This window comes from Podarcis cretensis, assembly GCF_951804945.1.
Source record: "Podarcis cretensis genome assembly, chromosome: 13".
NCBI lineage: Eukaryota > Metazoa > Chordata > Lepidosauria > Squamata > Lacertidae > Podarcis > Podarcis cretensis.
The window spans coordinates 35,697,658-35,712,590 of record NC_137182.1 but is presented as its reverse complement, the minus strand read 5'-3'; the positions used below and the strand labels follow the sequence as shown (position 1 = coordinate 35,712,590).

Below are 14,933 nucleotides of genomic sequence, written 5' to 3'. Positions count from 1 at the left end.
AACCCTCACAAGATGACAGTCACCGAGATCCTTTGAAGGAAAGCCTCCATAATTAAACTGGTTTCTCAAACCAGTTTTTAAGTTTTGCCGTGTCAACATTCCCTGAACCACCACGCGGGTTGACTGGGGTTTTGACACACTTGAACCACTCTCTTCCCACCTCCACCCACTTCGTAAAACCAGGGGAGGCTTATTTATTTCACTTCTCTCCTGCCTTCTCCCACCCACCTCCAGAGCTCAGAGTTCTTCATGGTTCTTCCTCAGCACTTCCATTTTATCCTCACAACCCTACAAGGTGGTAACAGGTCCAAGGTCACCCAGATGAACATCATGGCTGAGTGGGGCTTTGAACTGAGGTCTCTTCCCAATCCTTCCACAACACTCTAACCATTATACCACATGGTTGCACAAAGGTGGACTCCCGTCTCCTCCAGCAAACTACATTTTAATGATTACATTGGACAGAGCCAAGGCAGGTCATAAATCTATCAGGCACTCGGACCTAGTACCTGTTTTCATTGCCAGGACCGGCTCACAGTAATCTAACACAAGCAATTGCCTTTGAACATGTGCAGAAAGCATTTCCTCCTAAGTGAGTAATGAGAGCTGCCCTTCCGCCGCCACCTACAATCCTTTAGCATTATTCAAATATTTGAAGGAGGCTCGTTGACACCTTAGAAGCAAGTTGTCTGTACGCACATACAGGTGTTTGTGTGAATAGGTGTACACTTGATAGTGGGTTCACCGGTATCCAGATGGTGCACTCATCTCATTGAACCTTTCATGTTCATAGGTTTACAAGCATACTGTCCAGCTGGTGGTGTACACAGGTTGTGCACAGGGAATACCCTCTGGATGTGAGCAAATACTTTTAGCCAGGCTAAATGATCTATAGGGCTTAAGGTCAGGACTGTGGTTGGGCATTGGAAGAAACAGCACTTTGGCCATTTCTACCTGGTCGTGTGTACGTGTCTCTCCTTTGCTGGAGGTCTTCAAGAGGCTGAACAAGTGTCTGCTGAGGATGCTCCAAGCGCTGGATATTTTGCATCCAGCAGTGGTCAGGCTGCGTATCCTACAAGGCCCCCTCCAAACTCTCTGCTCACGTCTGCACCAGGGAATGATCCTGTGTGTACGATCCACAATTCACCATCTTCCTTATTACATAAATTATGAAGTGAGAATCACTGAACCAGAGTGCTCTGGTTCCTCGTTCCCTTCAATACTGGGGTGGCGTTGACATGGGGTAATGAGCCAGGATCCCTAGGATTCGGTCTGCTTGATGCTCATTTTTTAAGTAGCTGGTGCTGAGTTTTAATTGTAAACCACTTCCTCTTCTCTCTTTAACCTTTAATGCAGGACTTTGCAGAAGGGGATGATGGCACATTGCTGGTACCCCGAGATGTTCCACCTTGATAGGCACCAGCCTTGAGGCCTGCTGGCCTTGGCTGCATCCACACCCCACCCCTCAAAAGAGTGCCAAAGAATGCTGGGAACTGTAGTTCGCCCCTCACTGAGCTAAAATTCCCAGCGCCCTTATCAAATGCCAGTTCCCAGGATTCTTGCGGGGTGGGGGAATGTGCTCTGCATGCACAGTGTGTCCGCAGTCATTTAAAAAACAGGCTACAGGAGGCATGGACCCTCCGGAGGCCCGACCAGTGCTCCGTTTTAAAAAGAAGAGGTGCGGGGGCTCAAATGTTCTGGCAGTCAGCCTCACGCACCTTTCTCCCCTGGTTCCAGACGCGTGAGGACGATGGCATGAAGAGAGAGAAAGAGAGATCGATCAACTCTGCACGTGCTCAGAGGCACGCTCTCCTCGCGTGTTCCGGGGCCTGAGGCCCAGCAGGAAAAAAAAAACTGGTTCTGGGCTGTGAGCTACGTCCCAAGTGAAGCCCTGGGCTGCCCAGCCTCCTCTCCCACCCGCTGGCCCCCAAACCGCACATCCTCTGGCCCCCTCCTTCCCCTCCTCTTCCCGCCCCGTCTCAGATTTCAAGGCCGCGCGCAGAGATGAGAGAGAAAGAGAGCGAGGCGGCCGCAAAGAAGTCGCGCCGAGAAGAGAAGCCTCCTCCTCCTCCTCCTCTCGGCCCTCCCCTTCGGGATGGGACGTCCCAGGGGCGGCCGCCGGTCGGGGCGGGGAGATCTGCTGGGAGTGGGGTGGGGATGGCGGGGGAGCCGCCTTCTCTTCTGCCTCCGGCTGCCAGGGGAGCGAGCTGGGGGGAAAAACAGAGAGCGGAGGGCGGCGGCGGCGGCGGCGGCGGCGGCAGTAGCAGCAGCAGAAGCCGCCGAGCCAGGAACCGGCCCCGTCGAAGAAGCGCCCAGCCGAGGGAGCTGCGGGGCTGCCGCTGCAGGTGGTTCCACCACGAGGACGGCGGCTGCCCAGGCTCCTCTGGGGGCTGCCTGGGGCGGGTTCCGACTACTCGCCCCCCAGGAAAAGCCCGGACTACCACAGGTCCGCCTGGACGTAAGCAGAGCCGCAGACTATTCCACTCGGGTTTGGTCCGCCTGCGAACTCCGGATCCGCTCTGGAGGTGGCGGGGAGAGGGCGGGGAGTAAGGATACGCTGAACGGCGCCGCCTGACAGGCGCCGAGATCCCCTCCGGGATGGAAGGAACGCACCTGGTGAGCAAACCCGTCGTGGACAAGAATTGATCCACACACCATCCCTCGGGGCTCCGGAGAGACTCCAGATTTGCCTAAGGAGGGAGAAGGAGGCCGAGAAGGGATTGGTCGGAAGCCGAGAGAGGCGGAGAGGGGAGGAGAGAAAGAGAGATCCACGAGCATCACTTCTGGCAAGAGATCTACCAGATCCGAGATCCTACTCGGCGGCTGAAGCGGTGAAGAGAGCTAAGAAGGGTGAGGCGGGAGCCCGTCCCGTCTGACCGCCGGATCCTCACTCAGGAAGACCGGGGGAGATGAGCCACCGCTCTCGGACTCTAGTGGATTCCAGATCCTTTGGGGACAGCCGGCTCGGAACGTGGCAGATCCGGAAGGATACCAGCTAAGCTTGCGCCCCGTCGAAGTGCGAGAGAAACTTCGCTTGGGACCCAAAGCGCCCTCGGGCTGCTGCACTTTCAGGACAGGAGAAGACAGTCGCCGCCCCACGGTGCCCCTTGGGGACCAGCGACATGTGATCCCTAGATCCCGCGGACAGATCAACGAGATCCTCTCCGACCCACCGACTGCTTGACAGCGACTTCTCCGGAGCAGGAAGAGGAGCCGAGGGGTATCCGAGCCCCTCCGATGCAATGGCTAGTTAGCAGGCTCCACCCGCGAGATCCCAGAAAACGACTGGATCGCCAGCGTCCTTCACCGCCATCCATGCAGACCCTGGAAGATCCCGCCTAGATCCTCGATTGGCTGGCGCCGTGACAGTCCAGAGACACCCCTCTTGTTCCTTCCCTCCCCCAGCTGGGCTCTAGCTTGGGACCCTGGCTGTTCCTACACCCTCCAGGTGTGGGGCAGCCTGGGTGCACCGGGCAAAGGGGTGACACCGTCCAGAAATGCCCTGGGTGGTCTTTGGTCTGCTGTTGGTGCTTCTTCGAGGGTCGAGGGCTCTGCAGAGGGCAGGTGAGTGAGAACTGCGGAAGGGAAGGAAGGTCTGTGTGTGTAATAGTGTGTAATAGTGAGGGACGGGGAGGAGGGGTATTAGAGCCAGGGCCCTCTTCTCAGCTCTGGGAATGGGGGCTGGGGGAGCAGGGAGGGGCCCAGAGTGGGGCAGGAGGGCTGGGAACAGCGAGGAAAACCCAGAGGGAGCAGGGCAGGACTCCTGGGTCCCCCTTCGCAGCTCTGGGACAGGTGCTGAATGTGTTAAAACTTGAAATGTATGTTGGGGGAGGCAAGATGGCCAGGACTCCTGGGTTCTCTTTGAGACTGTTTCTACTGACTTGAGAAGCAGGACTCCTATATTGTCTGTCCTTTGAGGGTGGGGGTCATGTGGAAGGGCAGTGAGTGGTCAGGGAGGGGGTACATGGGAGGGGGCTGCTGGTGCAAGTGTCCCATTGCTCTGGTCCTTTAGTTGGATGGCAGGGTGTGTCGGACTGATGGCCAGAGAGAGAGAGGAGGATGGCTGGAGCTGCCGTTGTGGTTGGCAGCATCAAGCCTTCCCTTGGCCTGGTAGGACCCCTTCTGGCTCCCTCCCCCTTTCTCTCCCTCCCCCCTTCCAGCCTCCCTTGCTTGGCCCGATGAGCCCCCAGCCTCAAAGGCACAGTTCAGCGGCCACCTGTCCCACCCGGCCCCGACGGCAGACAGGCGGAGCCCAGCCGATTTCACACACTCGGCCCCTAGACAGCTGCTGGACCCCTGCCTGCCGCAGCAGAAAGAGAGAGAGAAGAGAAAGAGAAAGTGTCTGGGACAGATCCCCACCCCTGCGGTCCAGTTCTTCACCCACACTTTCTGGCCCAGGCAGCATCTGTCTCCCCACTTGCGTTTTGGCTGCCGTCCAGGATACCTGTCAGATGGGAATCCCAAGTGGCAGGAACTGGCTCAACAGGGTTGGGCTGGGTTATAATTGGGGAGGTAGGCTGCAGTCTGCAATGCTGCTGATGCTAGAGATCTGCTGGGGTGGGGGGGGGGGTGGGGGGGGGTAGGAAGGGCCCCGCCTCCCCCCAGAGCAAGGTATGCTTTCCTTTCTTCATCCTTTCCCCAACCCAATTACTTTCAAAGATATTCATCAGCTTGACAAGCTATTCCAAGATTTGGGTCATAGAATCTCAGAGTTGGAAGGGGACCATGAGGTTCGCTGAGTCTCCAGCCCCCTGCAATGCAGCAATATTTTGCCCAATGTGAATCTCGAACCCACAACTCAGAGATTAAGAGTCTCATGCTTTACTGACTGAGCTCTCTCTCTCTCTCTCTCTCTCTCTCTCTCTCTCCTCCTCTCTTCTTCATAACAGAACAATTTTGTGGGGAGGCTGTAAGCTGGATATTGTTGTTCCTTCAATGTCCCTGGCACTTTACAAAGAATGGAATGGCAGGTCTCTGCCCCAACAATCATACAGTATAAAAGAACAGATGCAAGTGTGGCAACAGAAGGGAGGAGGGGTAATTGGGTGCAAGGGACCTGCGGGGAAGAAAACGTGATTATTTCAGTGACGCATACTTAACTTTAGCTGCAGTAGGCAGAGTACCTGGACCAAGAGATAATGCCAAAGGCTTGATGGAACAATAAGTTCTGTTTCTTTCCCTCAAGTGATTTTATTGATAGCAATGCAGGTAACAGGTTATGTTTTAATCGCCCCACCCCCAAAAAATAAAACCATGCCCTTTGATTTGGAGATTCATCTTTTGACATCAAAACTGATCATAATCACCCCAAACACGTGCATATTCTGTTGTGGCACAGGCCGGGGAAGACACTCAGCGCATGCTTAGAGGTTCTTTTTCTTCTTTAAGATCACATGCAGGGGTACATTCCAGAGAGGCCATATCTTGGAGAAGGGGTCAACGTGGCTCAGCAACAGAGCACAAGTCTTGGCATCTTCAGTTAAAAAAATAATAATAATCAGGGAGCAGTGGTTGATGAGGAAAGCTCCCGGCTGAGACCCCGGGGAGCTGCTGCCTGTCTGAGTAGACAATACTAGGCTTGAGTCTGCACCCACATCATGCATTTAAATTCCATGGCTTTCCCCAAAGAATCATGAGAACAGTAGTTTACCCTGCACAGGACTATGTCCCAGCACCCTTCACAAACTACAGTTCCCTGGGTTTTTGGGGGGAAGCCGTGTGCTTTCAGTGTGTGGTGTGAAAGCAGCCTGTGTCTGAGTCTGTAAAATTACCGATAGGCAACTTCACAGGATAAGGTCTATCAGAGAAGCCCAGCTAATATGGGGATGTACTGGGTCGAGGACCCTGGGGGCTTCACTAACTATGAACCCTGAAATTTGGGATCCCGGACTTCGGGGGATGTAGTTAATGAAGCTGACGCCAGGGGTGCAGATGCCCCTCCTGGCAGGGGTGGTGGTGGTGCAGGGAAAAAGTAGGCGGGCTACTTTCTACCCACCCAGCAGGGATCTAGATGCTGAATCTGGGCATTAATCAAAGATCAGATGACGACCATGTCTGGCATCTTTTTCTCTTTGGCACCTTTTAACAAAGGGATTTTTAAACTCCGCCCCCCCCCCAATCTCGACACCAGTTTCAAAGATAAACCTATACAGGGACTCCAAGGCAGAGTTGTGTACAGCCTCATGCAAGTATCTGTGGGGAGAGACACTCTCTGTCGCTGGAAGAGGACGTCCTGAACCTGCCCCACCTGCTGCCCAACAATCACACATAGGCATCCGTCACCAGAACGAAGCCCTGGCTCTTTCCTGGCGCAGCTCTGGAGTTGCTGTGCCTCTTGCCAGGTGCTGAGGGCATAGCGCAGCAATGCCCCTACCTGGATGGGCTTGGTGGGAGCTGCAGTCCAAAGTCACATGGAGGGCGCCAGGTTGGCAAAGGCTGCTGTAGGGCAAGGATCACCAATGGGGTCCTCTCCACACCAGCTGAAATTGGACAAGGCACTCTGTTGTCGCCAATACCCTAGGCTGTGGCATGTGCTTGGTTGCTGTGGCGGTTTCTCTGCTTTGCAGACGGCCCCACGGTCCCTCAGAGGTTGGCAATCCCGAGTGTCAGGCTTAGACCAGAGAGACCTGGGTTCAAATTTCCCTAATCAGCCAAGAAGCTCAATGAGTGACCTGAGGCCAAGTCATTCTCTATCTCAGCATAAGCTACACCACAGGGTTGTAGTGAGGATTAAAGAGTGGGTGGTGGTGGTAAAGGAAGACGTTGTAGGATAAAATAAGCACAAAAACAGAGGTTCCTCTTCCAGACAGCATCTTGAATGGTACATGAAGGAGCTTTCTACCTGTCACAGAGTCCTATCCATTCCTGAAAATACTTCCCACCCAGCAAAGCAAGGCATTCTCTGCTGTATGGCAAGAATATATTCAGCAAGTGAATCTTGCCTGCATGGCAAGCAGCTGCTGTAGATTCTTTGCCGGTTGAACTTCTGCCTTTATATTGTGCACTTGGAAAAGGCAGGACAAAATGTTGGCAACCCCTGTGACTACAGAGCACAAAGCCCAGCTTGTTGTCTCTTTGTTCTTTTACTAGGATCAAAACCACAGTTTCTCTCCCATTTCCTTTTCAACAGGAAATGCTGGACAGTCCCTTTCAAATTCGCTTTTTTGTGTGTTTTCCCACGTTTGAGACGCCGAGCACAGAAAAGGCCAGCTGCAGTGCAGCAGACTGCCATTAGGGGGTGCTCTGGCTCAGGAGGCAGTTGAGCCTGTTCATTTCTGCTCTGTTCCCCATTCCCTCTTTATAACGGTGGTTTTAAATCTTTCACTTTCTTGTGAGGGTGCTGTCATTGACCACTCTCCTTAAACCAAGCATGTTTCTCTCTGTGTGTGAGCACAGTCATTGCATACAGAATCAATCAATAACCCTCTGATGTTTTTTCTTAACATATTGTCGCAAAAGGAGGAGATTCGTAAAGAGTGGTATAAGAAAGGTAGATTACTTTCTGCCTTTGTGGAATGTTGATGCTTTTGTAATTGTGAATACAGAACTGGGGTTAATTTATGCAGTAATATAGAATCATTAAGAATATACTCTTTTTTAAAAAAAGAAGACATAAACTGATTGCCATCACCACCTCCTGCACTAGTTAATTATGCTCACATGTTTATTGTTTGGGTGAGCTAGGATTTCTGATCCCTATTGTGTGGTTTTGAACAGAGAACCCCAGGTGTGAAGGAAGGGTAGTTGTGGAGGATTTATTCCGTTACATACATTTGCCATAAGCGTTTATCAACCAGCTACTTCAGTCCTCTGGATAATTCCCGTGTATGCAAATTAAGCTGATCTTCTGCCTGTCATTAAGTTGGGGAAAAGAGGTGGGGAGAGGAAAAGGGGGGAAAAGCAACTTCTCAGATCCACATTGGTCAGGCTTGTTGAAATCCTTTGAAATTCAGTTTTAGTTTCACCTACCCCATATAAAGGAGTCTACCGTTGCTACTTTTCTGTCTCTCATGGCTTCAGAGATGAGCTGCATCTTGTGGGCTTCCCCACCTCTTGTAGTTTGCAGAGTGCCTTAGATCTTCCCTGTTTACTCTGACCTCTGCATCCCATGGTCCGGTCGGTAGCTGACCCACATCACGGTGGAAGAGATACCTTGTGGATCAATTTCCAGCGCGGTGGAGCAGCAGGATGATAACTACATGACTAAAACTGTTTATTTTGTATCCTAGGTTAGAAAAAAGCTCATTCTATTGTGTGCGCACAATAATAACTATTATTATTATTATTATTATTATTATTATTATTATTATTATTATTTGCTTATAAAGCGCCATCAACATGCGTAGCAGAGAAAAATGAAGGAGAGGGGTCTCTGGCCCGAGGAGCATACAGTCCAAAATTTGTCATAGAGGAGGCGATGGTAGGAGGGGTAGAAAAATGGAGGCGAAAGTAAACAGGGGAAGTATATCTGCTGGGCACAGTTACATGTACTTGGGCTTAGTTGCAGGAAGAGATAGGAACTAAGGGGCAGTGAGGATTGTCAGGGCATGACTTTGGGGGCAAGGTGAGCAGGAGTGCCCCCAAACACAGCAGAGCTGGCTTACTGTCATTTGAAGTGGGGCGCTGCCAGTGGTAGCTGGTGCCCTTTGGAACTGGTGGGTCAGAAGGCAACTGACAGTATGTGGAGCCAGGACTGCAGGCCTATTGGCATGTGTTTGCATAAATCAGGGATGGAGCAGGAGATCTTGGGCCTAGGGCTAAAGACCCATGGCTTGGCCATCTGGAATGCCTCTATTTCAGAGTAAGTGAAGCAATTCACATTACCATCAAAAGAGGTAGGCTTAATGGTCTTCCATCAAAGAAAAGGTGCGTTTTGAAGAAGGATTTGAAGGAACAGGGGTAGCATCTGAAAGATGCATTGGGTGGCAGTTCCAGGCATGAGGGGCAGCAAGGGAGAAAGGCTCCAGCCTGCAGGACCAGCGGTCAAGGATAAGGGGAGCAACATCTGGGGGGATCACAGTTTCCCCATTCCTACACTGGGACAAGGGAGAAAGTCGATTCAGTTTGCATTTCAAGACAATCATTTGCACGATCCAAAACAATATGCGAACTGAAGGAAGCAACCCTCCCAAAATTTGCACTTTTCCAAAGTTGGCAGTGCAGCTTTCCAGGCAAGTGCTGTGTACAAAAATGTACATGCTAGCATAAAGGGTACATAAGTGTGCACGTGTTAGGGAAAAGAACATACAAAAAAATGCATTATATCAGGGAGAATTGCTTTGCAACAATGTACGTACATACTAGGCAAAATGGCATATAAACAAGTTGCGCTACAATTCTCATGAATGTTCACGAGGACTTTAAAAAAAACACGTAATTGTGAACTGATGTGGAGATATGGAGAACTGAAAATAAGTTAAGGAAAATGAGAAACTGAGAAAAGCCAAAACGGGCAGATTCACCCATCCCTATCCTACACTAAGGCATATTTTGTATTATGCTTTTAAGAGTTATTTTTAACCATAACAGCAAACACCTCCCATTTAGATCACTAGAGGACAACCTATTGCAAAAGTAAATTAGCGTAGCATGCAGAACAGGAATTTCAGCAATGCAACAGATGCATTCAGGCAACAGCCCTTGGTTGGAGAATTGGCTTTTATTTATAACTCGCCATTCCGCCAAGGAACTCTCCCCTTGTCCCATTTTATCTTCACAGCAGGCTTATGAAGCAGGCTACTGGCTGAGAGAGATTGATGAGCCCTGAGAACTTCATAGCTGAGGGGGGATTTGAAGCTGGTCTCTCCCCAGTCCTAGGTTGCCAGTCTAACCACTGCACCAAATGATCATATTCCTGTTCTCTTCTGTGAAATGTTAGAGAGTATTCTGTCTGTTGCATCCATTTATTAACTGATCAGGAATGAGACTTTGGGTTTGTAGTGGATAGCTCCATGAAAATGTTGACCCAATATGTGGCAGCTGTGTGGTGCCATCGGGGCAGGACTGTGGGGCAGAGGTCCAGAACCCCACACTCAGTAGAAGGAGCAGTCCCCCCCCCCAAGTGCAGCAGGGGTGGGGCTTGCTGAATTTCGAAACAAGGGGGAAAGCCGTAACTCAGAGCATCAGCTTTTCATGAGGAAGGTCCCAGGTTCGATCCTGGCATCTCCAGGTAGGGCTGGCAGAGACCCACACCCGAAAACCCTGGAGAGCTGCTGCCAGTCTGTGTTGGCACTATGGAGCTAGATGGGCCAATGGTCAGACTCGGTATAAGGCAGCTTCCTATGTTCCACAGCTCTGGCTGATGTGGCAGACCTGCCATCCCAAAACTGCCATCACAACTTGTACCTGGCTGGCCCTGGGGCAGGGCAGGGCAAAGTGGGGGCTGTGAGGACCACCCTGCCCTGCCCCAGTGCCGTAGGAACAGCAATGCTGGCAGCACAGCTTTTTGTCTCTGCCCTGCAATTTTGTCCGCTACTGGTAATACACATCTAAAGGGAGAGGGGGATGAGACCGTTTTAAATAAACGAAATAAAACACATGGCCATCTAGAGAGCTCCCCCACCCCCATAAGACCATTAAGTCTGGAGTGTGAAATGACCCACTGTGCGCCCCATCCCTATCTCCAGTTTCCTTTCCCTCCTACACACCCTCTCCCTCCTACACACCCTCGGCTGACACCTCCACATTTCCGTGCATCCCGAAAGCAGAGGTGGGACTCGCATTTCAGGGCCATATCCGGTGCTCTGGCCGTTCTGCCGCACCAAGATCCCCCAGACGACCTCTTTATTGAGCATTCCTCCAGATTTGTCTGTGGGGAGGTTATACATCGGAGAACATCCCTCCGGATTAGTTTGCACCGAGCTCATGTATAACTTCCCATCAATTGGTCATTATCCCACCCTTTTCTTTGTCACTTTCCTTACCGCAGAGTATGTTTTGAAAAGTGGAATGATGTGGATTTGTTGCACCAGAACTCTTCAGTTGTGCCAATCTTAGTTTCTGGTATGTGATTGAATCCGTCCTGCAAAAGAGTGACATTTGGGAGGTGGCAGCTGTCTCTCTTTCAGGCTCTTATTGACGATCTGCCTCACATCCATGTCACTGAGTTTCCTCATCGTCAGGATGCTTAAACGGTCATTAAACAAGTCCTGCTAGATCAGATCCAAGGTCCATCTTCCCTCACTGGTCAGTCATGCCTCTGGGAAGCCCAAAAGCAGGGCACGGGAGCGCAAAAGCCCTCTCCCTCGTTGTCGTCTTCCAGTTAGTGGTATTCAGTGGTACACTGCCTCTGCTCATGGTAGTTCCATGTAGCCATCATGGTTACTAGACAGGGATAGACTTATTTCTCCTGAGGGCCCAGCTAGATGTGACAGCAGGAGGGCAGCTGGCAGAAGGAGGTGGCTGCCTCAGGCGGTAGATGTGGAGGGGTGTCAAACGGTGATGGCAGCTCCCCTAAGCTTGCTAACTGCTGCCCTCAGGTGCGAGGGAGAGAACTTCCCAGTTGCGAGACCTGAAGTGAAATTCTGCTGTCAAAACTGTCAGCCTGGTTGGATTCTGGGGTGGGGAGAGAGGGGCACCTTCTTTGCCTCAGGAAGCAAAATGCCTTGGACCGGCCCCATCATGCTTTCCCTCTCGCACTTGGTTGCTGCAGCCGTTCCATCCCCATTTCCCAGCTTGCTTCCAGTGTTGCAGCTAAGAAGACAGAAATGTACCATATTTTTCGCTCTATAAGACGCACTTAGTTTTTGGAGGAGGAAAACAAGAAAAAAAATATTCTGAATCTCAGAAGCCAGAATAGCAAGAGGGATCGCTGCGCAGTGAAAGCAGCAATCCCTCTTGCTGTTCTGGCTTCTGTAATAGCTGTGCAGCCTGCATTTGCTCCATAAGACGCACACACATTTCCCCTTACTTTTTAGGAGGGAAAAAGTGAGTCTTATAGAGCAAAAAATACGGTATTTGGAGCAACTGGATGAGGTAGCAGTAAGCTGAGGGGAGGGGTCCACACAGCCGCTCATCTCTGTCTCTCTCCCATGTGTAAGGCAGAGTACACACCATGTGTAGAAAGCGCACAACTTACCCCAAAGCATCCAGAGAACTGCAGGTCGTTGAGGGTGCTGGGAACTGTTGCACCGTGAGGGGTAAACTACAGTTCCCAGAGTTCTCCGACAGAAGCAGTGCGCTTTATAAACATGGTGTGCACACAGCCTGACCTCCCTTTTCACGTGTGAGCTGTACATACATGTGCATGATGGCTCCCTCACAGCCGGCCTAGTCTGAAACATCCCCAAGGGCCCCCCTCCCACCTTGCACCTCGCGCAGGAAGATTAGTGAGGGAAAGGTAAGCTGCCTTCAGAAGAAACCTCACTGGTTTTCTAACACAAGGGCAAATGTCGAAGGAGCTCCAGGATCCCTGGAGTGGGGAGAAGAGAGCATGTGCGTGCACACATGGGCTCATCCTCACACGCCAGTTCCTAAAGGTGTGAAAGCGCCCCCGGCATCTACTTATTTATATATTTATTGAAAGAAAGGCATCGCAAGTACTCTGGGAATTCTCCTCTGCCCCCTTCCCTATTGCTTCGCCGCGACAGACTGCTGGCCTTTGGACAGCTGCAGCAGCTCCCCAACAGGAGGAAGTTCTCCACAATGGGACCGAAATAGCTAATCCCACGTTTGTCGGAAGAGGGCTATTTCTCCCTCCACCCCCCGGTGTGCGTTCCGTTGCGTTTCTTCCGCAATCCCAGGGCTCAAGAGAACAGAGAGCCCTGAGCCATTTGTCCCTCTGATGTCCCCCCCCCCTTCCTGATCTCCAAGGCCACCTCACATTCATGCCCCCCCAACCCGCCCTGGTCCCCAATTCTGCACTCCCCACCCACCCCACCCCCGCCGCAGGCCCAAGCAGCCTGTAGCGTCGAAGGACCCAGCTGCCAACACTCACCACCTGTTAGACATCCAGGCTCCAGGCCTCTGTAGGCTTCTACGTCCGTCCGTCCCCACCAAGAGATCTCCCCCCACCCCGAAATCCCTACGCCCCCCTCCCCGCCCACCCTTTTTTGCTTTATATCAACCACCTGTTTATTATGTTCTCAGCTATTTCCATCCCCGGCAACAGGTGGGGCCTGTCCCCCGGGGCTTCTGTCTGCTGGGCTGCAAAGGCGTCTGGTTACACCACAGAGAGGCTTCAGGCTCGGAGGTGGGGGGGGGGCAGTGGCAGGGAAGGCAAAGCGAGGCTCTTGGGCCTATTCCCAGCTGTGGAAGGACATTAATATGTCTGGGATAGAACAAGGCCGGCTAGGAGCCAGGACTCCTGGGTTCCCAGGGAGGGACAGGGCCCAGAGCGGCCGGTTCTCTTCGCCAGTTCGGATTACGGGCTTCCTTGCGTGGGGCACCTGAAGAATGCAGCCTGGCACTCGGCGTTATTTTGTTGGGAAGAAGGCTGGCCGCATCTGTGCCTGTTGTCCTTTTTGAAATGGTACATGTGTGTGTAGTGTAATCAGGATTCTGCGTCAAGAAAATATGCATTCTGCAACTTGGATTTGCTTCTGCTCTTCACGGGGAGGAGCAAGCAGGTAGGCAAGTCTCCCCTGTTGATTCCTGGACATGCCATGCTCTTATCCTCCAGATTAAACTTCTCTGGGTTCTCTGCGTTCCCAACACACGCAAACAACAGACCCCAATTCCCACAGCAAGAAAGGCACTCCTGAATTTTCACACGGCCCCACCTTTCTGCTTCCTGATCCAGTATCTGTGCCTTCTTCAGACTGGTCTATGTCTGCAGTGGAAGGAGGTGGCAGAAACCTGAGGTGGTCAAATAAGGGGCTGTACCCCATCAGGCTGCAGGTGAAGAATCAAACTTTGGGATGTTCCTGCACACAGCGAAAAACCAACCAACAGCAGAGCAGATATTGGGCTATGCCAGAATTTTTCTCCTTGATGTGCTAGATTTTCCTTGCAAGGTGTTACATGGTCTGTTTGTTTTTTGCAGGAACCTTTATTGACGCAGGACAGACCAAGACGTTTATCCCAGATGATAGGTTGCAGTTAGTCATGCCAGTGCAGGGGAAGAACTTTGCCCATGCTCAGAAGCACCCTGGCCCTCATTGTTACTATGCATTGCATGCTCTGGAGCTGACCTCGCTATGGAAACACGTTCCCTGAGGCAGTTGCTGGTGATTTGAGAGCAGGGCTGGAACCCATTCCCCCCCCCCCCCCGACTTAAAGTCCAGAGGGACCCACTGCTGACCTTGCTGGAGGTCAAAGAGCTGGATTGGAGGGGGGAGTCTTGTCCACCCCCCCTTGTGCTTTGCCTGCACTTGACTGTCTTGGCATGGCAGATTAAATGCGCCTTTGAACTCTTTGATCTTCCTCCATTCCCCCCCCCCAATATAAGATCTAAAAGGGTCTCCTGTGTTTCTTTTGCCTGCAGCCAAGGCTCACACGACACCCTCCACACCGATTCCCTTTGAATCTTCAAAGCCTCTGCATGCTTTAACTGATTACACATTTAGCATCTCTAATCTCCTCTTGGCCCCCACCCGGGAGGCAGCCTTGGGACATGTCCCTCTTCTTTCAAGCTTGTCTTGTCACGCTTGCTCTGATGTTCCTCCAGCTCCACATTTCAGAGATTTGGGGGTGGGGTGGGGGTGGAAAGGAGGGGCAACTGGAGGTCTCTGGTGAACTGCCAGGGAAGACGAGAGCTCCTCATCTTGGGCCCTTGGTCGCCCTGCACTCTTGGGCCCAAGCAGCCCTCGAATTGTAGGAGGAGAGGTAGAGTGGCCCAGGAGCACCATCAGGAGAATGACGAAGGGGGGTCTCCAAACGCAGTAAGGCTCACCTGCCATATTTTTAAACAAGCGAAGGAATACGGAATATTCATTGCCATCTCACTTAGTTCCCCCTCCACCTCATGTCCAGAGTCTAAAATTACCTAACTGCAA

The 14,933-nt window shown here is 51.9% G+C and overlaps 1 protein-coding gene and 1 long non-coding RNA gene across 2 annotated transcripts in view; one reads left to right on the top strand and one right to left on the bottom strand.

Annotated features, from left to right (window-relative positions):
• Nucleotides 1-2,238: 2,238 nt before the first annotated feature.
• KREMEN2 (kringle containing transmembrane protein 2) overlaps nt 2,239-14,933 on the top strand; it is a 31,319-nt gene continuing 18,624 nt past the window's right edge. The window contains exon 1 of the mRNA XM_079950720.1: nt 2,239-3,564. Coding sequence (XP_079806846.1) covers nt 3,498-3,564 — 67 coding nt within the window. The 5' untranslated portion in view covers nt 2,239-3,497. The remainder of the gene's footprint in view (nt 3,565-14,933) is intronic.
• Nucleotides 9,207-13,133, bottom strand: LOC307201426. Its single transcript, XR_013832710.1, has 2 exons — nt 13,068-13,133; nt 9,207-11,509 (listed from the first exon to the last, which is right to left on the bottom strand). It is a non-coding gene; the product is annotated as an uncharacterized lncRNA (long non-coding RNA).